The sequence below is a fragment of the Caloenas nicobarica genome, chromosome 3 (assembly GCF_036013445.1).
Source record: "Caloenas nicobarica isolate bCalNic1 chromosome 3, bCalNic1.hap1, whole genome shotgun sequence".
In the NCBI taxonomy this organism is placed as follows: Eukaryota; Metazoa; Chordata; class Aves; order Columbiformes; family Columbidae; genus Caloenas; species Caloenas nicobarica.
This window is the reverse complement of record NC_088247.1, coordinates 13,707,211-13,732,405: the sequence shown is the minus strand read 5'-3', so window position 1 is coordinate 13,732,405 and position 25,195 is coordinate 13,707,211. Positions and strand designations below refer to the sequence as shown.

General features: G+C 39.0%; 1 protein-coding gene across 1 annotated transcript; it reads left to right on the top strand.

Annotated features, from left to right (window-relative positions):
• Positions 1-2,149: 2,149 nt before the first annotated feature.
• On the top strand, positions 2,150-24,226 carry DDX1 (DEAD-box helicase 1). The gene is made up of 26 exons (XM_065632442.1): positions 2,150-2,214; positions 4,141-4,192; positions 5,147-5,210; positions 5,857-5,886; positions 6,140-6,236; positions 7,735-7,782; positions 7,917-8,000; positions 8,913-8,996; positions 9,429-9,505; positions 13,404-13,476; positions 13,592-13,668; positions 14,410-14,524; positions 15,049-15,187; positions 16,215-16,275; positions 17,012-17,110; positions 17,834-17,923; positions 18,474-18,662; positions 19,718-19,769; positions 20,221-20,367; positions 21,085-21,176; positions 21,735-21,807; positions 22,250-22,322; positions 22,442-22,484; positions 22,710-22,805; positions 23,535-23,655; positions 23,898-24,226. Exons 1-26 carry the CDS (start codon positions 2,199-2,201, stop codon positions 24,026-24,028), a joined length of 2,223 nt encoding a protein of 740 aa, XP_065488514.1. The 5' UTR covers positions 2,150-2,198; the 3' UTR covers positions 24,029-24,226.
• The last annotated feature ends 969 nt before the right edge of the window (positions 24,227-25,195 follow it).

Genomic DNA, 25,195 nt, shown 5'->3' with positions numbered 1-25,195 from the left:
CATGTTGACTCTGTAGATTATTCTGTGCCTTTAAAAATTATTAGATTTGTCATTTATCCGAAAGCAAGCAAAATAATGATTGATGGATGTAGCAAGTAATAGTGAAAGAAAGGAAGCATATCAAATGATGATACTCCCAAAGGAATTATTAATAGATGAGAAGCTGTCATGATGCAAACGGCCTAGTACTAAAGAAACAGAATACCTGCTCAGCGAGTGTTTTAAAAAAAGGCTTGAAATAAGCCCCAGGACAAAACCAGTGCTCAAACTGCAACACAGTAGTCAAAAGAGCTGTGTTGTCAGAGATGTCATCATTTATTTGGCCTCTGAACTAGGTGTGTCTGTCTGAGGGCTGCCTCAGAAAAGTTGTGTTTCATGTCAGAAAACAGTAGGTAATATTTTATGCTGTGTCTTCCACTTAGCAGACAAATGTACCATTGATTCTTGGTGTTACTGTAGAGGCTACATTTTTTTCATTTGCAATCTAATTTTACTTCTATAATAACACCTCGGAGATTCTTGCCTGCAACTTCACTAGAAGTTATCCTTAAAAAAAGATGAGGCAGAATTTGGGGAAACATCTGTAAAAAGTGGGGAAGAATGTATCCTCATAAACATATGTACAAAAAAATAAATTGGTGTGTTATCTATGTGTGAAGGTACTTCTACTCATATAAAACCCTGAATATTTTCTGCCAAACATGCTTATTGTAGAAAGCTATGCAAATGCAAATTACAGCTATGAAATGGAAAGATGACAGTGCTGTACACAAATGTAAAGCAGATACTCATTGTAATCACACGCTTCGTGTTTAAAATATAAACGCCCCCAGGTAACTTCTGGGTGTAAACTGGGATATATGTTCTCTTGACTTTGCTGTCCTTACGAACCTGCCACCACAGGGCCCGGCGCCACATACTTGAGCTTTGATTTGCAGGGAAAAAAACAAACAAACAAACAAACAACATGCTGGGCTTTCAGACAAAAATGGTGAAATCATGAGGAGGTGACCAGAGTGTCCTCTAAAAATGAGGAGAGCCTGAGAGAGCTGGGTCTGTTCAGCCTGGAGAAGAGAAGCTGAGAGGGGATCTTATCAATGTTTATAAATATCTCAATGGTGGGTGTCAAGAGGATGGGACCAGACTCTTTTCAGCGGTGTCCAATGACAGGATAAGAGGCAACGGTCTCGGACTGAAGCACAGGAGGTTCCATCTGAACATTTTGAGGGTGCCAGAGCACTGGAATAGGCTGCCCAGAGAGGTTGTGGAGACAAAAATAAAAAAGCACTGTTTTTGGCAACAGCACATATAGCTTTCTCTATAGAACTCAAGTTTTCAAATAACAGAAAAAACCCCTGTGTGATAATGATTCGAATTGGAGAAAGCCTTCTCTGGAGACATTAAAAACCCGCCTGGACACATTCCTGTGTGATCTACTCTGGCGAACCTGCTTTAGCAGGTGGGTTGGACTAGATCATAGAATCACAGAATCACAGAATGTCAGGGATTGGAAGGGACCTCAAAAGATCATCCAGTCCAATCCCCCTGCCAGAGCAGGAACACCCAGATGAGGTTACACAGGAAGGCGTCCAGGCGGGTTTTGAATGTCTCCAGAGAAGGAGACTCCACAACCTCCCTGGGCAGCCTGTTCCAGTGCTCTGTCACCCTCACTGAGAAGAAGTTTCTTCTCAAATTTAAGTGGAACCTCTTGTGTTTCAGCTTGAACCCATTGCCCCTTGTCCTATCATTGGTTGTCACCGAGAAGAGCCTGGCTCCATCCTCGTGACACCCACCCTTTATATATTTATAAACATTAATGAGGTCACCCCTCAGTCTCCTCTTCTCCAAGCTAAAGAGCCCCAGCTCCCTCAACCTTTCCTCACACGGGAGATGCTCCACTCCCTTCATCATCTTCGTTGCCCTGCGCTGGACTGTCTCCAGCAGTTCCCTGTCCTTCTTGAACTGAGGGGCCCAGAACTGGACACAATATTCCAGATCCGCAAACAGAACAAATATAATTCCTCCTTCGATGTCGCCCGCGGTTTACGAGCCCCGGGGCGCCCGCCGGCTGCGCACCCGGGCCGGGCCCGGAACGCTCGGCGCGGCGCCTCCTGCCTCCCACCCGGCGCCATTAAGCCGCGGACGGGCTCGGCGCTTGCGCCCTGCGGGCGGTGGTTGGCGGCGTTCGTGGTGCGAAGATGGCGGCGTTTTCGGGTACGTGGTGGCGGGGCAGCTGGGGGGTGTCGGCTGTGCCGCCGATAGCAAAGCACCGGCGTCGCCTCCCGCATGCAGGCCCGGCGGCGCCGCGTGGGGGTGGCGGCTCCCGGTGTCCCCGCGGCGGACGGGCCCCGGTTCCGTGATTTACCACGTAGCAGGATTACGGTCGAGAGGCCTGTGGGGCTGTCGTTGCTCTTGCTGGCGCCTCGGGCTTTTGCAGGCCTTCGGCAGTGGTTATCGAAATGGATTTGCAGGTTTTAGCGAATATGTGGTGTGCTGGCATCCGGCAAACGGGGCTGCTTGGGAGTCAGGATGGTTCCTCAGGCCAACCGCTTTGTGCTGTGTGTTGCAGTGGGTAGCAAAGGGATTTTGTAGGAGCGGCTGCGTTCTGTGATATGGCTTGAAATGCAAGTCTTAACCGTAATCTAAAAGTTCACTGCCGAAGGATTCTGAGGAGGAAACATCACCGTTTGACCGTCCCCCCATGCACCCCTGTGCACACATGACAATCAGTCAACATTAGGGTAAAGTTTTAATGTATAGAAGTTTTTAATTTGCTTATTTTAACTGATTCTTTTTAACATCTAATCACGAGGGAAAATGCTAAAGCTTCTTCCATTGAGCTGCAGTTTAGATGCTAGACAGTGGAATTAATTTGGTTGTAGTTGAGGAAAATGTCATAGTGCTGTTGTTTGATTAAACCCTTGTACTTTCTGTTGACTTAATCTGTTTGAAATTCAAGTATATTAAAAAAGGGAAAAATGTAGGAATTTACGTATAATTTGGAATCAATAGCTATTTTTAATGCTATGAAGAAAAGGTTTTTTGCTTATGTAGATTGTCTGATTTTCTAGGAGTACAGGCTAAAGCCTGGAAATATTAAAGCTTTCTGCAGTCATGTTGGAAATAAAAGTGTTTCTTTTAGCATTTGTGTTACAGCAAACGGAAGAATATTTTTTGGCTGCATAAGTCAATAATGTCAGCCTAGCCCTCTGTCCGTACATGTGTATGGGATATGTGAAACCCAGCATGTGACAGTGTAAAGGCTAGCACGTAAAAGTTCCCTTTAGAAAGGTGTATATTCATATCTAAAGAAATTGATTTATTAGACTAACCCTATGCACCTGAAAATACCAACAGCAGCTAAATTGTTGTTTTGATGGTATAATACCATTGTTGGAGTTGGTTAAGACTTGCTTTCCTCTTGCCATATTGAATAGCTGCAGGTTTCTCATTTTTTTTAAGTAGAATTTGTTTATCAATGTACAAACATTATTATGTGGCTTCATATTTAACTTGTGTCTGCGGAACAACTATCAGACCTTGGTGTGTATTTGCCAGAAGGGGCATCTAAGGAAAAAACCTTTCAGAGATGGATGTGATTAGTCACTGTATGGAAATCAAAGCATTGTCTAGTTAATATATCCGCTGTAAGTGTGTAAGGCAAGATTGGGTGAAAAGAAACTTGGCTTTCTCAAATTTGAATCCTTATATGATGCAGGGTTTTTTCTGTTATTTGAAAACTCTTAGCTGTAGAGAGAGTCAGGATATTTATGATTAACAAAGTCTTCCCTGTTGTTTGTGGAGGCAGTTTCCTTCAATGTGCAAAGATAAGTGCCTTGCCCTTGAAATGGTACTCAGTTCCCAGTATGTTTGATTTGCTGCTGTATCAACACCTGCTCCTGTGCCTAGTATATGCTTGACTTACTCCACTATAAGTGGAGACAGCTGTCAAAACTCTATGTGGGGAAGGGAGAACGTTTCTTATTTATCACTTGAGTTCTATGGAGAAGGCTGCGTGTGCTGTTGCCAAAAACAATGCTTTTTTATTTTTATCTGTAGTTAGAAGTGTTGATACGTGAAAATCTTTTGCGCTATGTTGAGGTAAATAACACTGCTTGTTCCTTTTTTCTTGTGTTGCAGAGATGGGTGTTATGCCTGAGATAGCTCAAGCAGTGGAGGAGATGGACTGGCTGTAAGTAGGAATGCATTTGGACCCGGCAAAAACTAATTTGCCTTTCAGCGATATATGACATGCTTCTTAAAATACCTCTGCCGTCACATTAAAAAAAGCAGATGTGTGTTTTCCTTTGACTGTCGTTGCATCTCATGCACTTCTTTTTAGTGTGAATGACCAAAGAACACAAACTGTGACTACAATGGTAAACTTGGACAAGCAAAGCATGACCACTTATACTTCAGTGTCATTTATTTCATAAAAGCCTCTGTGCTTCTGTTTGGGTTTTTTTTGTTGTTGTGGGATTATTGGATGAAATACTGTCACATGATTGCTGCTAGTTTAGTAAATGTTTTCCAGACTGTGGTCTGAATTTGTGTTCTTCAAAGTTGATACTTGTGTGTTAGTCTTCTACAAAAGTTATTCTTCCTGGTTTTAGTTACTTGTTTGGCTAAAATATTTGACTTCAGAGCTTGTTTTGAATTGTCATTCCGAATGTTATCAGTATGGACAATCTTAGTTTATGTAGTTCTTTTCTCATATGCATGGTATTATTTAGCTGTGGCTGTCTGAAAATGGTGGTTACTTTTAGCTATCTTGACTTTCTTTTCCAGTTTTAAATAGCCACTGTGCAAGTGGCTTTAAAAATGGAACTCATTTGAAGAAAGTAGGACACGAAATAGATAACTGATCTGTTTCTTTTATAGTTTAACGTAGCGATATGAGATGTAACCCTCTTGTCAGGGTGCAGCTGAATCCACTAGTCACTTCCTGTCAAGATACAGCTCTTGGTCCACATTCTCTTTACATATGGAATCCTTTTCACTGCCTTAGCTGCAAGCCAGGAAGAATAACATTTACCTGTTATTTCCCATCTTGCAGATGACGGCGGTTTTTGTGGGTTGCTATATAAACAAAAATCCTTTCTTTTACTGGTATCATCAATTTGTGTTAATGTGTTCTTTCCTGTAGTCTGCCTACGGATATCCAATCGGAATCTATCCCGCTGATCCTGGGAGGTGGTGATGTACTTATGGTATGTGTGCAGGATAGCCCTATTCCTAGAAAGCTTGTGTCTTAATTCTTGTTTGTGTGTCAGTTCCCTCTTTCCAGAAGGGCCCATAGTTAGACTAGGTCTCTTGTCTTTCTTCGATAGGAAAGTATATTTTTCAGCTAAAAACCTCTTTGATTACCTGGTGTGTTTCCACCTGTTCTTGCAGATGGGATTCATTCTTTCTAGGCTACTCTCCTTTTTGTTATAAGCACCTGACGTGGTACATGACTGATACTGCCTAAACAAATGCTTCAGTGTCAGTAACCTTGAAGATACTAGATAGTATGCCTTGTTCATCACATCTTTTGTAGATCTCAGTGTTTTTGATTCTGTAACCAAAGTAATGCTTCCTGTAATCTTCTGTAGTGCCTCCAGAAATACAGATAGTTTTTCTGGGGGACTCTGGGAGCTTTTTTTTTGTTGTTTTTTTTTTTAAGTACTGTCAAAGTTTTCTGTGTTTGTATTCGCATCTAATTTGTGTGAAGCAATTGCATTACTCTCTAAGATTTTCTGTATTATGCAGAAGTAAAAGCAAACTTAGTTTATAGTGATTAAATAAGAACTGTAGAACAGTCCTTACAGTGTAAGTTGCAACCCTGATTAAACTCTTAATTTTTTCTTCCTACAGGCTGCTGAAACAGGGAGTGGAAAAACCGGTGTAAGTAATCCAACTTATATTAGCAGAAAGTAAATGTTTTTAAGTGGTGAGAGGGTGTGCGTGTGCTTGTGTGTACATGTATATACATGTATATGTTCTATATATATATATTTAAGCAGTACTATTAATAGTCTTTATAAATGTGTGTAGTCATGTTTTAAAGTGTCTCTGCTGAGTATTGCAACTGAAAACTAGGCTGTGTATCTGGAAATATCTGTATAAATTGTGGAATGAAAATAACTTTCCATTTTAGGCTTTTAGCATTCCAGTTATCCAGATTGTTTATGAAACGCTGAAGGACCAGATGGAAGGCAAGAAAGGGAAAGCAACGATTAAAACTGGTGGGGCAGGTAAGTTTTCATGTGTCACACTTCTCAAGCTTGGAACACTGTTAATTCATGTCAGTTCCATCACCTCCCGAAGTAAAGTTAACTTAACTTGCTATTAGATAGGTATTTTTTCCTTATTTTGGGATAGTGTAAATGAAATATCATCACCCCAGATTTTATAAAACACTGAATATAAATTTACTGGTGTAGTCATGGAAAGAACTGGGATGCATTTGAACTCAGTCTCTTTGTAATGCTCAAGGCTGGCTGATCTACACCATACTCTTCAGCGTTCTTCTGAAAGCCATACTGGTTTAGTGCATTGCAAGATGTGGAGAGGTAGTAGTGTCCATCTTAAAAAAAAGTTTTAAAAAGTCTTTCAGTTGCAGGGATAGATGAGACATCAGCAGTGACTCCACACAGTTGGTTTGGGCCTCTTAGAGGAGCTTGAGCAGAAAGCTCTTCTAGGCTCAAACTTATTTTTGTGTGGCTGGGGTAGCACTGGAGTGTGTCTTTCAATCCTGCTGTGCTGAATAAAGCTGTTACATTCCTTTTGGCGCCTAGCTAGGTTTGGAAGCTGAATAACAACATCTTGAGTTGCTGCAGATTTGAACTAGTAAACATTGAACTGAGCAAGAAATGCACAGGGCCAGAATCCACTGATATAAAATGGATTGTAACCATGATACTATCGTCACCGTTTTTGAGGGTCTATTATACATCCATTGGAATAAGCTTCCAACTTGAAAGCTGGTAACCAGGTCCAGTCTATGGTATTTATAGGTTGAGGTTTAGGTAAGTGACTGTAGCTGCCCAAACACCACTTTGAAGATGTTACAGAAGTTCTTCTCTTTCAGCTTCATTATAACTACTGATAAAGTGGTGACAGTACAGTAAAAAAAAAAAAATCTCCTTGAAATAGTGTCATGTAAATACAGTCAGTAATCCTAACTGAAATGGCATATAATTTTATAAAAAAATCCTCATGTTGCGGAACTTCTGGTTTTTACTGCAACATGTTATTTGGCATATGAAAAATGAAGTAAAATTTTACATGCTATACATGCATGTATCTTACCTCTTCAGTAATGACATTTTAACTGATACCCTGAAAAATTCCTTAATCTAAACTTGGAACAGAAATAGGAAATACATTTCAAATTTATTGCTCTTATTGTAGCTTTGGATATTTTCTAGCCGAATTTGATTGTGATTATGTGGAACTTTGGCTTATTTTATAAATGTCTTCATTGATTCAGTTGTATTTTTAAGTAACTTAATCTGTGCTCTCCTTAATGGAATAATCCAAACTTTCATAGAATACCTTTGCTAATGCATCTGTACCTCTCCTTCAAGTTGTAGGCCTTCATTTTGACCATGTATGTATTGCTTTGGAACAAAGCTGGTTCCCCAGAAAATTAAGCCAAACGCTATAGAGCCAATATGAATTTCTGATGTGAGTTTTCCAGGCTTATCATGTTGGTTTAATGCTTTTTTTGTTGCTTTCTTCCAAACCTAGTTCTCAATAAATGGCAAATGAACCCGTATGATAGAGGATCAGCTTTTGGTGAGTAGTCCTGATGGCACTTAAAATGTTTGTTTGATGAAAAAAAATAATTAACTAGAAGAAAGTATGCATGAAAATTTCTTTTAAAAGCAGTTAAAGAGGGACTTTAACTAAAATTGTCTTGTAATTTTCAGCAATTGGATCAGATGGTTTGTGTTGTCAAAGTAGAGAGGTAAAAGAATGGCATGGATGCAGAGCAACTAGAGGCGTGACTAAAGGTAATTACAAAATTATGCATTTTAGAGATTTCTAGAAGTTTCAAGTGAAATGCCCGCTTCTCACCCATTGTTAATATAGATGGTTGCATTTAAAGCTTATTAACCATCTGGGCAGGTGTGTCATTACTCAATTTATTGCTAGCTGAAGACTGGAATGACAAATACCTCTGTTTTACTGTCCTTGGGTTGTAAATTACCTTTTCCCTTATAGGGGATCGAGTCAGAGGAGACAGAATCATAGCTAGTATTAATTAGAACACATTTTATTAAGGTGTTAGTAAGAGGAAATAGCTACTCACACGGTACTTCCAGTTGTTTCCTTACACACTTCACACAGACACATGCACAATTTTCATGGTTACGTGGTTGAAGCAAGAATTGAGAGGCCAGCCATAGCTGCTTACTCGAAAGCAGAGTCACACTGATACCCCAGTGGTTCTAGATGGGTGTTCAGAAAGACCCTCAAATGGTCTAATTTCATCAGATGTGCAGATAATCCCCTAATCTGTCTGTACACAGCAGCCAGTTGGATGTGGTTCAAGTTACACAGGCAGTTGTTGGCACTAGTGCGTGCTGGTGGTCGTGTACTGATTTGGCAGAGCTTATCAGTTCTTGTGGATTCAATAGAACCACTGATCTCTCTAGCTTATCACTCATTTGGAGCCTCTCACACATGACCTCTGAGCGTGTACTTTTTCTCTCTTTTGCCTGCTGTTCTCTGATAATTGGTTTCTTCATTACTTATATAGGTACTTACACAACCTTTTCACACTAATGCAAGGGGGGATTTTGTGACACTCTTCAGTTGGGGTGGAGGTTAGATTTGCATGGTCATGGAAGTAACCAAACTGAATCACCTTGATGAAACTGAAATTTAGGTGTTGATTTAGATCCTTTCTTTGTCTTTTAAAGGGAAATACTACTATGAAGTTTCCTGTCATGACCAAGGCTTGTGCAGAGTTGGTTGGTCGACTATGCAGGCTTCACTGGATTTGGGTGAGTTTCCTTCAAAAGAAGAATCCCATAGACAGTTTTGTATTTGCATGGAATGGCTGGAGTCCTGTTGTAGTCTTGCAGAGAATGGGCCCCTTGGGAAGGATAGCAATATCAGGGAGTTTAAAACTTGTACAAGTGTTGCTCTTCCTCTAATAGGAAATCTGCTTAGGTGGTGGCAAAGTTTCTTGTCTCTTGGGACTTTCTCCCTTTTATTTCGAATTTTTAATTAAGATGACTGGAGACGAGTAAAAGCAATAAATGTACTGGTACAAAAATACTAGTTTAGGGTATATCAAAGCTAGAAGTCTTTAGTTAGCACTGTATATTATTTTTTTATGTGGTACCATTAGAGGTTTCAGTTGCTGATACAATGAGGAAGAAACGTAACTTGTCATCCAAAAGACAAAAAGCTGTGCTTTGTCTTGTCTTTAGGCACTGATAAGTTTGGCTTTGGCTTTGGTGGCACTGGTAAGAAATCTCACAACAAGCAATTTGACAGCTATGGTGAGGTAAGGTTCAATTGCTTATTGGTAGAAATCTTATGAAAAGTTTTGCGTGTTGGTTCTGTGCTGTAACAATCGTCTTGTAATAGTGCTAATTTTTAAGGGGAAGTCACTGGACAAAATTACCGTGAAATATTGAAGGATTTTTGGATTAGAGCACATTAACAGGTTTAACAAAAGCTATTGTCAGCTTGAGGCATGTGATTGTGGCTAGACCGCAAATATATTGACACTTGTTTAAAAGATAAACCTTTGCTGTGTGTTACAGCTTGGAGGTTAACTAATCTCTTAGATTTATTTCTTGACTTAATTTCAGCGTTAGCTCAAACAATGCCAGGCAGCCTTGTATACCTTGGTGATTGTCTAAGTGAGTGCATTGTATCCTGTTTACTGGTAGTTAAAGTAGAAGTAAACACACAACTCTCCAGTACATCAAAACACAAATGTTAATAAGATGTAATTAGTAATGCTCTGTTTCACAAAATCACAGAATGTTAGGGATTGGAAGGAACCTCGAAAGATCATCTAGTCCAATCCCCCTGCCAGAGCAGGAACACCCAGATGAGGTTACACAGGAAGGCGTCCAGGCAGGTTTTGAATGTCTCCGGAGAAGGAGACTCCACAACCTCCCTGGGCAGCCTGTTCCAGTGTTCTGGGCTGCAAGGCGAGGTGGTGGAGTTTCTCTTTACGTGAGAGAGCAACTACAGTGTATTGAGTACTGTCCAGGGGCAGATGAGGAGCGAATTGAGAGTCCGTGGGTAAGAATTAAGGCGCAGGCTGGCAGGGGTGATACTGTTGTTACAGGCCACCAGATCAGGGTGAGGAAGTTGATGAGGCCTTCTACGGGCAGCTGAGAGCAGCCTCACAGTCACAGGCTCTGGTTGTTATGGGGATTTTAACTTCCCTGATGTTTGCTGGAAGGACTACTCAGCCAGCCAGCCACAGTCCAGGAGGTTCCTCCAGTGCATTGATGACAACTTTCTGATGCAAATGGTGGAAGAGCCGACTAGGAGAGGTGCACAGCTGGATCTCATCCTTACTAACAAGGAGGGTCTGGTTGAAGCAGTAAAGGTTGAGGGCTGCCTTGGCTGCAGCGACCAAGAGATGGTGGAGTTCAGGATCTCGTGTGGCGGGAACAGAATACCAAGCAGAATTGCAACCCTGGACTTCAGCAGGGTGAACTTTGGCCGTTTCAAACAATTGCTGGAGGAAATCCCATGGACAAGGCCGCTTGAAGGCAAAGGGGCCCAAGATAGTTGGTTAGCATTCAGGGACTGCTTCTACCAAGCTCAAGATCAGAGCATCCCGACATGTCGGAAGTCAAGGAAGGGAGCCAGGAGACCTGCTTGGTTAAACAGGGAACTGCTGTGCAAGCTCAAGTGGAAGAGGAGAGTTTACAGATCATGGAAGGAGGGGCTGGCCACTTGGGAAGAATATAAGGCTGTTGTCAGAGGATGTAGGGAGGCAACTAGGAAAGCTAAGGCCTCCTTAGAAGTAAACCTGGCGAGAGGGGTCAAGGACAACAGGAAGAGCTTCTTCAAATACATGGCAGATAAAACTAGCACCAGAGGCAATGTAGGCCCACTGATGAATGGGCTGGGTGCTCAGGTGACAGAAGATACAGAGAAGGCAGAGTTACTGAATGCCTCCTTTGTCTCTGTCTACTCTGCCGAAGGCTGTCCTGAGGAGCCCTGTATCCCTGAGGCCCCAGAGGAAGTCAGAACAATGGAGGAGTTTGCCTTAGTTGATGAGGACTGGGTTAGGGAGCAATTAAGCAATCTGGACATCCATAAATCCCAGATGGGTCCAGATGGAATGCACCCACGGGTGCTGAGGGAGCTGGCTGAAGTCATTGCTGGACCGCTCTCCATCATCTTTGCTAAGTCTTGGGAAACAGGAGAGGTGCCTGAGGACTGGAGGAAAGCAAATGTCACTCCAGTCTTCAAAAAGGGCAAGAAGGAGGACCTGGGTAACTATAGACCGGTCAGCCTCACCTCCATCCCTGGAAAGGTGATGGAACAACTTATCCTTGGTGCCATCTCAAGGCACATGAAGGATAAGAGGGTCATTAGGGGCAGTCAGCATGGGTTCACCAAGGGGAAGTCATGCTTGACCAACCTCATAGCCTTTTATGAGGACATAACCAGGTGGCTAGATGATGGCAAAGCAGTGGATGTGGTCTATCTTGATTTCAGTAAAGCATTTGACACAGTTTCCCACAGCATCCTTGCTGCTAAATTGAGGAAGTGTGGACTGAATGATTGGGTAGTGAGGTGGGCTGTGAACTGGCTGACGGAAAGAAGCCAGAGAGTCGTGGTCAATGGGGCAGAGTCTAGTTGGAGGCCTGTATCTAGTGGAGTACTAGACCATAACTATTCAATATATTCATCAGCAACTTGGATGAGGGACTGGAGTGCACTGTCAGCAAGTTTGCTGATGACACCAAGCTTGGACAAGTGGCTGACACGCCAGAAGGCTGTGCTGCCATCCAGCGAGACCTGGACAGGCTGGAGAGTTGGGCGGGGAAAAATTTAATGAAATATAACCAGGTCAAGAGTAGAGTCTTACATCTGGGTAGGAACAACCCCAGGTTCCAGTATAAGTTGGGGAACGACCTATTAGATAGCAGTGTAGAGGAAAGGGATGTGGGGGTCCTGGTGGACAGCAGGATGGCCATGAGCCAGCACTGTGCCCTTGTGGTCAAGAAGGCCAGTGGCATCCTGGGGTGTATTAGAAGGGGGGTGGTTAGTAGGTCGAGAGAGGTTCTCCTTCCCCTCTACTCTGCCCTGGCGAGACCTCATCTGGAATATTGTGTCCAGTTCTGGGCCCCTCAGTTCAAGAAGGATAGGGAACTGCTGGAGAGAGTCCAGCACAGGGCAACGAAGATGATGAAGGGAGTGGAGCATCTCCCTTACGAGGAAAGGCTGAGGGAGCTGGGTCTCTTTAGCTTGGAGAAGAGGAGACTAAGGGGTGACCTCATTAATGCTTGTAAATATATAAAGGGTGGGTGTCATGAGGATGGAGCCAGGCTCTTTTTGGTGACAACCAATGGTAGGACAAGGGGCAATGGGTACAAACTGGAACACAGGAGGTTCCGCTTAAATTTGAGAAGAAACTTCTTCTGGCTGTTGAGTTGCGTTTGCCATTAGAACTGTTACTTTAACGTACGCTTCTGAAAACATCTACTAGGAATACCTCTGGTGGTTTTTGTGTAGTGTGCCAGTCGAGAGTTCAGATGTTTAAGCAGAATTTGTATAAATATGAATAATACAGCAGAAACTCAAATGTGTTTGTGGTATTAATGAACTCTCAATGCCACAAAACTCAACAACTTTTATGACTATTGTATATTTTTTTTTATAGTAGTGACTTCTGAGCTGTTGAATTAGATGCACTTTGCAATAAAATCTGTATATTATATACCTTTACAATCAACCGATTTCAACATATTTGAATGAAGTACTTAAGTATGCATAACATGCATATGGTTGGTCTTTTGGTATAGCCAAAATGTAGGTTTCTGTTACCATGTTTGGTGCTCTAAGCTTAGATTACGTTGGCTAATAAATGCATGATTAATGCACTTTTCCATAATACAGAGTACTTCCACGTAAATTACTTAAATTTATCATTGTCAAAGTGTTTGGCTTTAAAGTAAATTTAAAACAGCAGTAAATGTTTAAATATCAAAGATAAATTGGGCAGTTCACTGAAGATTTCTAATCAAATAAAAATATGCATGATATTTACAGCAGTATTATTGGAATAAATTGAACTTGCTTCTCTCAAAAAATAGCATTTAGCAGGGAGAAGTGGTAAAACTGTAAAAGTTGACAGAATGTAAGTTTTCTCAGTTCACTGAACACTTAAATCTCTCAGCCTCACAAATTTCTTTTTGTTACAGGAATTCACTATGCATGATACAATTGGGTGTTATCTAGACATAGATAAAGGACAAATAAAATTTTCCAAAAATGGTAAGTTTTATTCACTTTTTTCTTTGGAATTTTATTGGGATGCTTGTATTGGGGGAGAGGCAGGGAGAAGGATGCACACACATGCAGAGTCTCACTGAACTAATGCTGCTTTCAGGGAAGGACCTTGGCCTTGCATTTGAAATCCCACCACACATAAGGAACCAGGCACTTTTTGCAGCTTGTGTACTGAAGGTAACTTAGGAGTATCACAGATGTGTAAGATCATGAAAATTGTTCTAGTTTTGGTAACTAATACTTAAGTATAAAACTTGCATAGTGACCCACAGTTACTGTGGTTGTGCTTGTGCACTCTCTGTTTCCTTTGGTCTCCCAGTATTTCACTACTGGAGTGGTAACCGCACTCTGTTAGCTTTGACTAGTACTGTTCAAGTTAAATATCGAATATTTCAGTTCAAATTTAAATACTTAAACTTGAATATAAGGGTAGAATAGCATAGATAAGTAATTCCTAATACCAGTACTATCTTGCTTGTCTTGAACTTAGATACACTGTGATTCAAGGGATATAAACAAGTAACTTGAAAGTGCCAAAATTCCTGTTTTGTTTATTCTCAGTGTTACAGTAGTGTAGTAGTTTGTGTCTTTCTGGAGTTAGTCTCTCTAGGAAGATCTCTTACTGACTGAAGGTTTTAGCAAAACATTTTGGTGGTCAGAGAAATGTACCAGTCCAAAAGGTTTCCATGTTTCTGTAAATGTGGGAATGTTTTGATGTAGAAGAGTTTTAAGAGCTGGAATCATGTACAAAATATCTGGCAGGTTTTAAATGACTTGGGGAAGAAGAGTGTGTAAGATGGGAGAAAACAGCACCTTCTCATTGTTTAGCTGGCTTCTCATAGGGAAATAAATTATGGAATTGTTTCTCATTTTATGGGGTCTCTTGAATCTGTATGACACAACTTTGTTGAAATCTAGAATGCTGAATTGAAATTCAATTTTGGTGAAGAAGATTTCAAGTTTCCACCAAAAGATGGCTACATGGGTCTTTGCAAGGCTCCTGATGGTAATGTTGTAAAATCACAACACTCAGGTAGGTTAGATTTTTAAACTTCTCTCAGTTCTATATTTGGATTGTGTTACAGAGCATTTTTTGATACTTTAACTGCTTAATTCCTGCTGTACTCAAAGTCATACAATGATTTTACTGGTAGCAACATTAGTGCTTTTTTAAAGTATTCCAAATTTTCTTCATCTTAAACCGGAAATAGTCTAATATTTTGAAATTAGAAATGCATCAGATGATAAAAAGAGAAGTTCAGCTAAGTTACTCAACAATATCATCTTAAAAATAAGTGTGTGTGTGTTTAAGATCTGCACTGAAATTAATTATACTGCATGGCCAGTATACAAAGATTCACTTGTAATCTCTGAATATTAAGATGAAGGTATTCATAGTTGAATGAGTGATAATATTGCCCTTTAACGGAGCATTTAGAATCATGAGGCTTTAGATCATTAGTAAACAGTCCAAGTTTGTTTCTAGTTAAAAATTCCAGGATAGGAATGTAGTTTGCCTTAATGGCACTTTTTTTTTTTTTTTTTTTTTCAATTTAGGAAGTGCCCAAGTGGTTCAAACACAAAACCTTCCAAATGCTCCAAAAGCATTGATTGTAGAACCATCAAGAGAACTGGCAGAACAAACTTTGAACAATGTGAAGCAGTTCAAAAAATATGTCGATAATCCCAAATTAAGGTAACAGTGCATCTGTTATAAGTGTATTTGTGGTATTGTCCATGGACATAATTTTGCAAGGGATGGGCGATGTTCCTCTTCATAGCTAAGTGGACCTTAATCTGCAGTGCTGCTGATAATAGCCTCAGTAATATCTGCTACCAACTGACCTTCTGACTTTTCAGCTACAGTTAGACCAGTCAGGGGTTTTTTGATGTGTTTTATTTATGGACTATATCTCTCTGATATGACAAATATATTTTTTTTTCCTGCAGATTATCAAAGGTGTATGATACTTAATGTTTTTAATCAAGAAATGCACATCTGCTTACTGCCTTTCTTTTCTGACCATCTTCCTGTCCCACCTTCTCCCCCTACCCTAATTTTGTTTGTTTTTCATCTCCAACAAATAGTTACATGCAAGGTCTGCTCTGTTTACATTAGTGTGCTCACAGGACAAATGTTACAGTGATTAGCATGGGGGTGCAATTCTGAAAAATGAATTGTCTACAAGCTGCTTTGCTGTAAAGATTTTTCGCTTTTGACTGTGCTTACGAATCTTAAACGTCTCCATATTCTAAACCGCAATCAATTTACAAGAGTGCTTTTACTGGAATTGCAGGGGAGTACCAGTGGGGAGAGACAAGCTATGATGTAACATTCACTTAGTTTACTGTTGTTTGCATTTTTAGCTTTCAAGAACACAAGCAGCTGATTAAACTAACTTATGTTTGAGATTTTTTTTTAAGGAACAGATTCTTTTGTAGATGAAATTGGTTAAGGTGTTAATGTGTTTAGTACAATAGCAATAAAGTAATCAAATTCAAATACAATTTGGTAACAAAACTTTCACTTCTCGAATAATGTATGGTATACTACATATGAAGGGGATTAATTTTAAAATAATTTTTTTCCTATTCTTTTATTCTGAAAGTTACTGTTCAGAGCATCAACTACTAATAAAATAATCAATCTTCAGCCAGATGTTCAATGTATCTTCTGAATGTAATAAACTAGCAGAAGTGAAAATATGTTGATGTAATTTTAGGGAACTGTTGATTATTGGTGGGGTTGCTGCAAGAGATCAGCTCTCTGTACTGGAACAAGGAGTAAGTTGTATTTTTGATCATATGATTTGGGTTCTGAATAACACCTGCTGTTGCTAGAGGATAGTAACAGTGCTTCTTGTAACTCCTGTAAACCTGATAAAAAGAAATTATGCAGTTGATAGCAAGCTCATCTTGCCCTGGTCTAGCATCTGTTGCTTTACATCCATGACAACTGTCAATTGACTAAGCTTATAGTGCTTAGTCAAATTCTGTTGAAGCCTGAGTACTTCTGAAAATTTTAAAATGAAGGTGTAATTTTTAGCCCATTTTATCCCCATTTAAAAATGGATCTGTTTGTTTGGCTTCAGATAACAAAGTTTCACAGGCTGGAGGGCAGGGGAGGGGAGAAGGGAATAGCGTCACAACACTTCCCAAAATAAGGGAAGGCTTCCTACCTAAAGCAGATTCTGCTAATGAATTGAACTGGTCATAGAACTGAAATGCAGGTTGTCCAGGGAGGTTGTGGGATCTCTGTCTTTGAAGATACTGAAAATTTTATTGGGCAGCTGCCTAAAGCAACTTGGAAATTGTACTTGATTTGCATATGATGGTGGGAGTGGAGACCAGATCACCTCAGGAGAACCCTCTAATGCAAATGACTCTGGGTTTCTATGAAGTTATAATTAATAGGAAATAGGGCATCATACTGATAATTGTCTCATTCTTAAATTTAGATAAAGCTGGTGATGCCTCTAGTTAGTTATGGGACCAATTCATACTCTTACGTATTTCATAGGTGGATATTGTTGTTGGAACTCCTGGAAGACTGGATGACCTGATCTCAACAGGAAAGCTTAATTTATCTCAAGTTAGATTCCTGGTTCTGGATGAAGCTGTATGTAAAGAACTAAGTGATATTTAAGTTTTCTTCTTAAATGCAATATGACATTTCCTAAACGAGTCAGTGAAGCATCATTGTTCTACAGCATTTGGTACTTCAGTGGAACAATTAGCTACCTATAGGCTATTCCAGATTTTCTTGTTGTTTGTAACCATAGTAACCTATGTATTTTTTTTTTCCCCCTCTTAGCTGCTCTGGTAAAGCTGTTTGAATTTTTTCTGATAGAGAAATCTATTTCAGGCTGTATTCACAAGGTAGTGAAGTCTCTCCCTGTCACTGTACAGGAAGCTTGAAAGGCCAAAGGCAAGAGAAGAATTTTTTATTTCCCAGCAGGTCTTGAAGCCAATGAATGTTGTAGTCAATATGCTGTGAAATGAGTGCCCATCTCTCTGATCTGTTATAGTACAACTGAATATTCACAAAGACGAAATGCCTTGGGGTATTATTTAGGAGAAGCTGCTGAGACAGATGTTCAATTTCTTGTGAAACACAGCAGCTCTACTTGTAAATACTCCAAATTTTTACTTTTTTTTTTTTTTTTTTTTTTTTTTTTTTTTTTACTCCTTAGTAATAATATCCCAGCCAGGCATTGATCTGTCCAGCTAATTAAAAAAGAGAACTTCTGAGATTACAAATGTATTGCTTATTTAACTCAAGTGTATAGACTGAGAAATGAGAAACAAGAATTGCAGCTTTATCTCTTTTATTCCCATGTAGGATGGCCTTCTCCTCCAAGGTTATTCAGATTTCATAAACAGGATCCACAGTCAAATTCCTCAGATAACTTCAGATGGAAAAAGGCTTCAGGTATAAAATTTGTTTGTGGTTTTGGGTTTGAGATTTGTGTGTGTGTGTAGTGTGCACTGCTTTCAGTTGTTGACTATTACACGGTGTGGAGCATGCTTGTTTGAAGTAGAGTTTGTTATACCTCTAGTCCAAAACTAACACCTTCATTGCATTCAGTGATTGCCTGTGAGTATGTATTTTATAGGATCCTAGATCCTGAACCCCAGTATTTGGCAGTATTTGAGTTATTTAGAGATAAACATATCTGAAAAATAAGTGACTACATATGTTATAATTTCTCATGCTCTAATACTCTTGATTCATCAGCTGTCAGTAATTCTGCTTTCTTCCTCTTAAATGGTTGGTTTTTTGTAAGAGAATAGTTATTTATTTTGTATTTTGACTCTTGTCATCTGGGTGATTCCTGTGATGAGGAAAGCCAGTTGGAGTGTCCTTCCATTGTACTACATTATGCTGTTAAACTACATAACATTCTTCTAGTTCTGTGCTGATGGTTTTTGGTGGGAGAATCTGATCTTCAGTGGCATCCATATGGCTTTTTTCTTCTCAGGTGATTGTGTGTTCTGCAACACTACATTCTTTTGATGTGAAAAAACTGTCTGAAAAGATCATGCATTTTCCCACCTGGGTTGATTTGAAAGGAGAAGATTCTGTCCCTGAAACTGTACACCATGTAGTTGTGCTTGTAAATCCAAAAACTGACAAACTCTGGGAAAGACTTGGCAAGAATCATATCAGAGTAAGTGGTCTGTAGGTGAAAATTAAGATTATTTGCCCACTTTTACTTCTTTAACCTTCAGAATTGGGTTCTAATGTTGTAAGATCTTTGTTAACTATTGAAACAGCTTAGTCTATCTGAATTTTATTTTTTTTCCCCACAATAGTCAGCATCATGATATTGGTGATGGCATAACACTGCTTCTGAACAGCTCAGTCTTACAAACATTATTGAGGAAGATCTTGATAGAGTAACGGTCTGATTTGTACTAGAGAACAGTGGCGCTGCGCTGGTTTTTCACAGCTAATGGTCTGTGGCCTAACCGTAGTTAGTACCTGTCTTTTCTGATTGATTGGGAAGATGTAAACCTTCCAACATACATCATTCTCTAAAGTAGTTTTGTCTCTAACCCGTGTGAGATGAGCAATTAAAACTTAAACTACATTTGAGACCCAAGTTTAAATTCTACATTAACTTGCCGCCTATTCATGTGAGATGGTGGTGTTTGTTGTTGAAGTTGTTAATTTTCAAGTTCTGAATTATCTGGGACTGTAACTAATTCTCAGCACCTCTTACACAGTTGCAATCAATAAGTTTTTTTTTTTAACCCCTTGTTATCTCTGGAACATCCTTTTGTTTGGTCTGTTGAAGCCTCTTCATTAAGCCTTAGCATTAATTTATTTCTCTTGGGTTTTAGGTTTATATCTGATTCAGCCTAGCATAGGGAAAAAGATAAGGAACAACTGTTGTTTATATGATTTAGCTGTGTTTATAGTACATTGTTTTCAGTTTGGTGTTTGTTTAGGTCTTTTTGGTTGGTTGGCTTTTTTATTCATCACTTTGTTTACAGTTGATTTCTATCCAGTGTCTACATAAATTATTTTATTGTCTTATGAACAAGTTTTGTGCTTATACTCAAGACTTTAACTAAAGGTAGATTAGCTAGTGTGATGGGAGAACAGAATGCTAAGATTACTTTTAAACTTTCAATTTCTTGCTAATTGTAAGTTAATAGAGTTAAGTATTTCCTTTGTGAATTGACTTGGGGGATTTGTTTGTTTGTTCGTTTTTTCTAGACTGATGAAGTACATGCAAAAGACAATACACGACCTGGTGCTAACACTCCAGGTAATTGGCAACACTAGTTAAGTAATAGCATGTGAAATAATCCTGTAAATGCTTTGAAGTAGAGCTAAATTATAGTAGATATGGGCCTTGAGTCATGTTCCTCCAAAATTTTCTTTCTGCGTTTTTGTAGTTGTGAAGAGGAATGTGTTTCTGTAATTATGGGAGAGAGAAAAAGACTTGAATATGTATTTTGCAGGTATATAAACAATGTGTTTGGTGTGCATAAGTAACTGAAACTCTTGAGTAGTTTTGTTCTTTCTGTATTATATTACCTTGGAGCAGGGGCGCATGGTGAGGAGAAAAGCAAACCGAAGGTGGAGCTCACTTGCTCTGCAAATGAAAGTTTAACTGTCTACTAAAAGGCTAGAGGAAAACTTGGAATGTATGCCGCTCCAAGTCTCTTCATATTGTTAAACAATTTGAGTGAAATAACGTCTTTACTTTTACTTAGAAATGTGGTCTGAAGCTATTAAAATTCTAAAAGGAGAATACACCGTTCGGGCAATCAAGGAACACAAGATGGACCAAGCCATTATTTTCTGCAGGACTAAAATAGATTGTGATAATATGGAGCAGTACTTCATCCAACAGGGTGGAGGTAATATTTTTCTCAAAAACCTTATTCTGCTCACTTTTCTGTTTATTTCAAAGCCAAAATTGTATGATACAGGTCACTGATGTTACGACACCACACAAATAAAATTGTGCTTAAGTCTTTTGACACACTGACTAGGCATAAAAGTCAGGGTTATGGTAGGAAGGGGTGCCCTTTGTGGGAGCGGGCAGTGAACTGCCCTGTACATGTTCCAGACAGCTCTGAAATGGCTGGAAATAACCCATTGTGCACCAAAACTTAAACCAATGAGAGGGAGCCTGTGGTGTCTCTGCTGAAATGTGTATAAGAAAAAGTGATAGTTGCTGGGGACAGGAGACACAGGAAGAAACGTGTACAAAGGTGCACACATAAGGAGACGTGGAAGGAGAAATGTGAGAGAGAACACAGGAGGACACTAAAAGGGGATGTGTGAAGAGAAAGGTGAAGACACACGTGTAGAAAAACCAGAGAAGTTTAGGAAGGAGTGAGGAGACGTGCCTGCACACACCTCTGGGGAGGAGGGAGGAAAGGTGTTTGTTTAATTTTGTCTTGTTTTCCCCCAATGCCTCTATCGCTAACAAGTTTATGTTAATTGGTAATAAATTAAGTGAAATTCCCCTGAGATTACTTTTTGTCTGTAAAATGTACTTTTTTCCGGTTCCGTGTGGTGTTGTGTCATAAATTATATATGATGTTATTAATGCATAGCAACTCTTTCAGGCCCTGACAGGAAGGGACATCAGTTCTCATGTGTCTGTCTCCATGGTGACAGAAAACCTCAAGAAAGAAAGCAAAACCTGGAAAGATTTAAGGTGATGCAGCACATTCTTGAAGGCTTTTCCCTCACTTCCCGATATCTGAAATCATCTTAATTTGTGTTGCTAGTTCTTTGTTTAAGTGAAATTGCGTTTGTGTGCTCTATGACTCACTTCCTAAAATTCTGTGAGGCACCATTTCTGTAGGTGGAAATCTATACTGTCAATATGACCTTTGAGTTTTCATTGAGAGGATAGATGGGCTTACTTATAACTTAAATTTAAGCTTGGTAACAGATTACATTGTATTTTAAAGTCTTTGGTTCCTGAATATTAAAAAAAAGTTATGTAGATATTACACAGTTTGCTTTTGATTAAGCTATTCATCAATTTATATTTGCTTTATGCTGTTGAGGAAAGAAACAGGGATGTAAATTGACCGAGCAGTTCATGCTCAAAAAGCACAATTCCACTGTGGAAGGGCTTTATTTGAAGTGTTCCTAAATGTACAGAGGCACTTCCAGATGAAGTAAATGCAAAAGACTACTGTCTTGTTGCCTGGGATTTTGTTTGGTTTATTTAGCACAACACTTGTTTACAACTTTGTTTTTGTAGAGGGGCGATGTCCGTTTCTTGATCTGCACAGATGTTGCTGCTAGAGGAATTGATATTCATGGTGTTCCATATGGTAAGACTTAATTTTTAAACTAAGCTATTGAATTGCATACAGTTTCACTGCATTTGCAGTCCTGTCAACTATTTAAAACAGGTATATGACTTAGAGCTTCATTTTAAAAAGTCGTAGATGTTAAAGGCTTGAACTGGGCAACTTTAATTTGATTGTTCACCATACCTTCTGAAATACATGGTGTTTTACATTGCTGGGGATTCTTCATTTGTTTTTCTGCTGTTGTCAAAATATAATCATGGAGGAAGCAGTTTTATAGTGAAAGCCTCAAGTGTAGATATTGTGGCTAATAACACCTGTTACTGCTGTAGTAGAACATAAAGGGCTAAGGAGAAGTATTGCACCAATCAAAATAATATTTATTTTAGGTGTCTGATCTGTGACCTTAGCTCGTATATTTAAAAAAAAATCTTGTATTCTCTGTGGATTGTATTTTATACAGTTATCAATGTCACACTCCCTGATGAAAAACAGAACTATGTTCATCGAATTGGGAGAGTAGGCAGAGCTGAGAGGTATGTGCATATTCAAAGTAGTCACCATGTTTTCTTGATATTTCATTGTTGTTGTTTCATAAGTTGGCAACAGTTATTGAAGCACATTTTTCTCTCTCTCTTCTCCCCTGATTTTTCAGGATGGGTTTGGCAATCTCTCTTGTGGCAAAAGAGAAGGAAAAGGTAATTAGACTGCAAAGAAAAATTGAACAGACGTTATTTACTGAGGTTCTGTCTGCAGCTGATGTCTGACTCTAATATCCTGCATTGGAAAACTGCTCGTTCGTTCTTGCTTAATTGAAAGGGAATTTAAATAAATATCTGAATTCTTTTTCATGCTATAATTAATCAAAATGAAGGTACCAAACCATATCACAAAGTTTAGAAGTTGTTTTCCTTTATTTCTAGGTTTGGTATCATGTGTGCAGTAGTCGTGGAAAAGGGTGTTATAATACTAGACTGAAGGAAGAAGGAGGTTGTACCATATGGTACAATGAGATGCAGGTAAATGTTTTGCTTAACCAGAATGTTCTAACTTTGTGGGATATAGTTCTTGTTTTAGCTGTGTTGCTGAAGCACAAAGCTAATTTTGGTGTGTTTATAACCTTTTCTCATTTCTTCTTCAAATGGAATCAAACTTTGCAAGTTATGTAAAAAATAAGTTATTTCTTTAATTATAAAAGCTTATTTTAATATTCTTAGCCAATTCTATTGGAGTCTTATTTTCAGCTTCTTTAAAGTTATCCTAATGAAATGCTGTTAAGAGTTACAAGATATTAGTTTATGTGTTTTTGTTTAAATGGTTTCTTACAAAACTCTTAAGTAACATAAAATGTTTGTTCCTCTAACTCGGAAATAGTGTGTTGCTTAAGTACATTTCCATTGGCATTTGTGTACCAACTATGAATACTTGTTAAACTCACAGTGCTTCCCTTCTTTCTACATTAAAGAAGGGTAAATGAAATATCTGTGGTAAAATAAGCATGCACTGTGAGCTCTTAATATAAAATACACTCACATAATTAGGGTAGTATGTAAAATGTTTCTAGGTAATGTAAAAACATTGTTGGAAATAAACTTGTGTAGTCCATTTGAGCAAAAATGTGTTAGTCTTTGGTGTCTGTGGTGAAATTGTTTTCTGTGTATAGTTCCTGTTGAAACTACTTGAATGTGACTGTTCAGAAGTCTTAGTTTACAATAGTACCTAAAGGCTTTTTTTTTTTCTTTTTTTAGTTGCTGGGGGAGATTGAAGAACACTTAAACTGCACTATTTCCCAAGTTGAACCAGATATAAAAGTACCGGTAGATGATTTTGATGGTAAAGTTACATATGGGCAGAAAAGAGCTCTGGGTGGTAAGTAACAAACTACTCTTGAATTACTTTGCTGTGCAATGCTCTGCATTTGTTACATGCAGCCTATGGGTTGCAAGTCGCCGAAGTGTGTGTATGCCTGTGTTTCTGTTTTGTTGTTGGTGGTTTTTTTTTAACAAGTTAACAAAGTTGCTTTAACTTTCTGAATGACTGTCACTGAGCATTGTCAGTTCTGCTGAAAAATGGCCTTGAACACATTATTTAGATTGGGTCTGTTTTGGCAGGTGGACTGTATAAAGGCCATGTGGATATTCTGGCACCTACGGTACAAGAGTTGGCTGCCCTTGAAAAGGAGGCTCAGACGTCTTTCTTACATCTTGGCTATCTTCCTAACCAGCTGTTCAGAACATTCTGATTGTGCCACACTTGAGACAAGCTTGAGTTAATAAATGCTCTGCCCTGCAAATACAAAAATCCCATACCATCTCTCAGTAGCAGTAGTTAGAAAAGAATTAAAATTACATATACTTCTTGCATGATGAACAGTGTGTTCAGCATTGTTAACTCTGTGTTAGCTGTTGTCTTGATAAATAAAACACGTCAAAAGATGAAATGGTTGAGTTTTTTTTGCTCTTCTTTTGCCTTGCCTTGAGGATTAATTTGCAGGGTCACTCTTTGCATTATTGAAAATACAAGTATAGTTAAGCAAATCTGGAAGAAGGAGAGTTTAATTTTATGCAGAATACATGTAAAATCTACTTAACTAGCTGTGTACTGTAATTTTTCATGCTGGGCATTTTAAAGATGCATCCACATTCACACAGCTGTTTAAGATATTGAAGAAGAAGAAGAAGAAATAAAAAACAACTTCCTGAAGTATGTATTTGAAGCTATTGGTTATCGTAAAACCTTCAATCTAGCCTGATAACTGCATTTTGGTTCCATACTACTAGACTTCTCAAAGTTCATGTGTCTTAAATTTCTAAAATAATTCCACAATACTCCAAGTTCATAGGGAAGTAACACGCTTGTGTTGAAGCGATTTCTAAATCTTCAGGAAAGGTTTTTCATACAGCAGTGTAAGTTGAAGTACTTAATGCTTTTTGTGCTGTTTTCAGGCAGGTTGAATTTGTTTAGATGAAGTTACTGTGGTCTGATTCAGTTTGGGTTTTTAGCTTCCTTTTTTCTCTAGTGACTCGTCTAATGATATTTAAAAACTTCAGTGACTTTGCCCACAAATTGTCACCTAAATATCAAAGGTCATTGGAGATGCCTGACAACGCAGAATTAAAATAACTTTTTGCCTTCCTCATGAAAACTTCTAGTCACGAAACATTTGGATTTAGTCCCCTTTGCAGTAAACCATGAAAACTAGATTAAATTCAGGTTGTGAATTTTTTTTGTGTGTGTAGTGTTGCCTGGAGGGGGCAGACAGAGTCCTAGGTATTATAATAAAATATATAGATTTCTCGTCAAGTTAAACAAATGTAAGTATTAAATTTAGTATGACGATGGTGTTATCTGATCATCAACTAGTCACTGTAGAATCCTTTCTTTAATACCTTTTGTATACTTTAAAACT

Coding starts and splice junctions, on each gene's coding strand:
- DDX1 (XM_065632442.1), top strand. Junction 4,193..5,146: donor GTGGAGGAGATGGACTGGCT/GTAAGTAGGAAT, acceptor TCTTTCCTGTAG/TCTGCCTACGGATATCCAAT. Junction 5,887..6,139: donor CAGGGAGTGGAAAAACCGGT/GTAAGTAATCCA, acceptor TTTCCATTTTAG/GCTTTTAGCATTCCAGTTAT.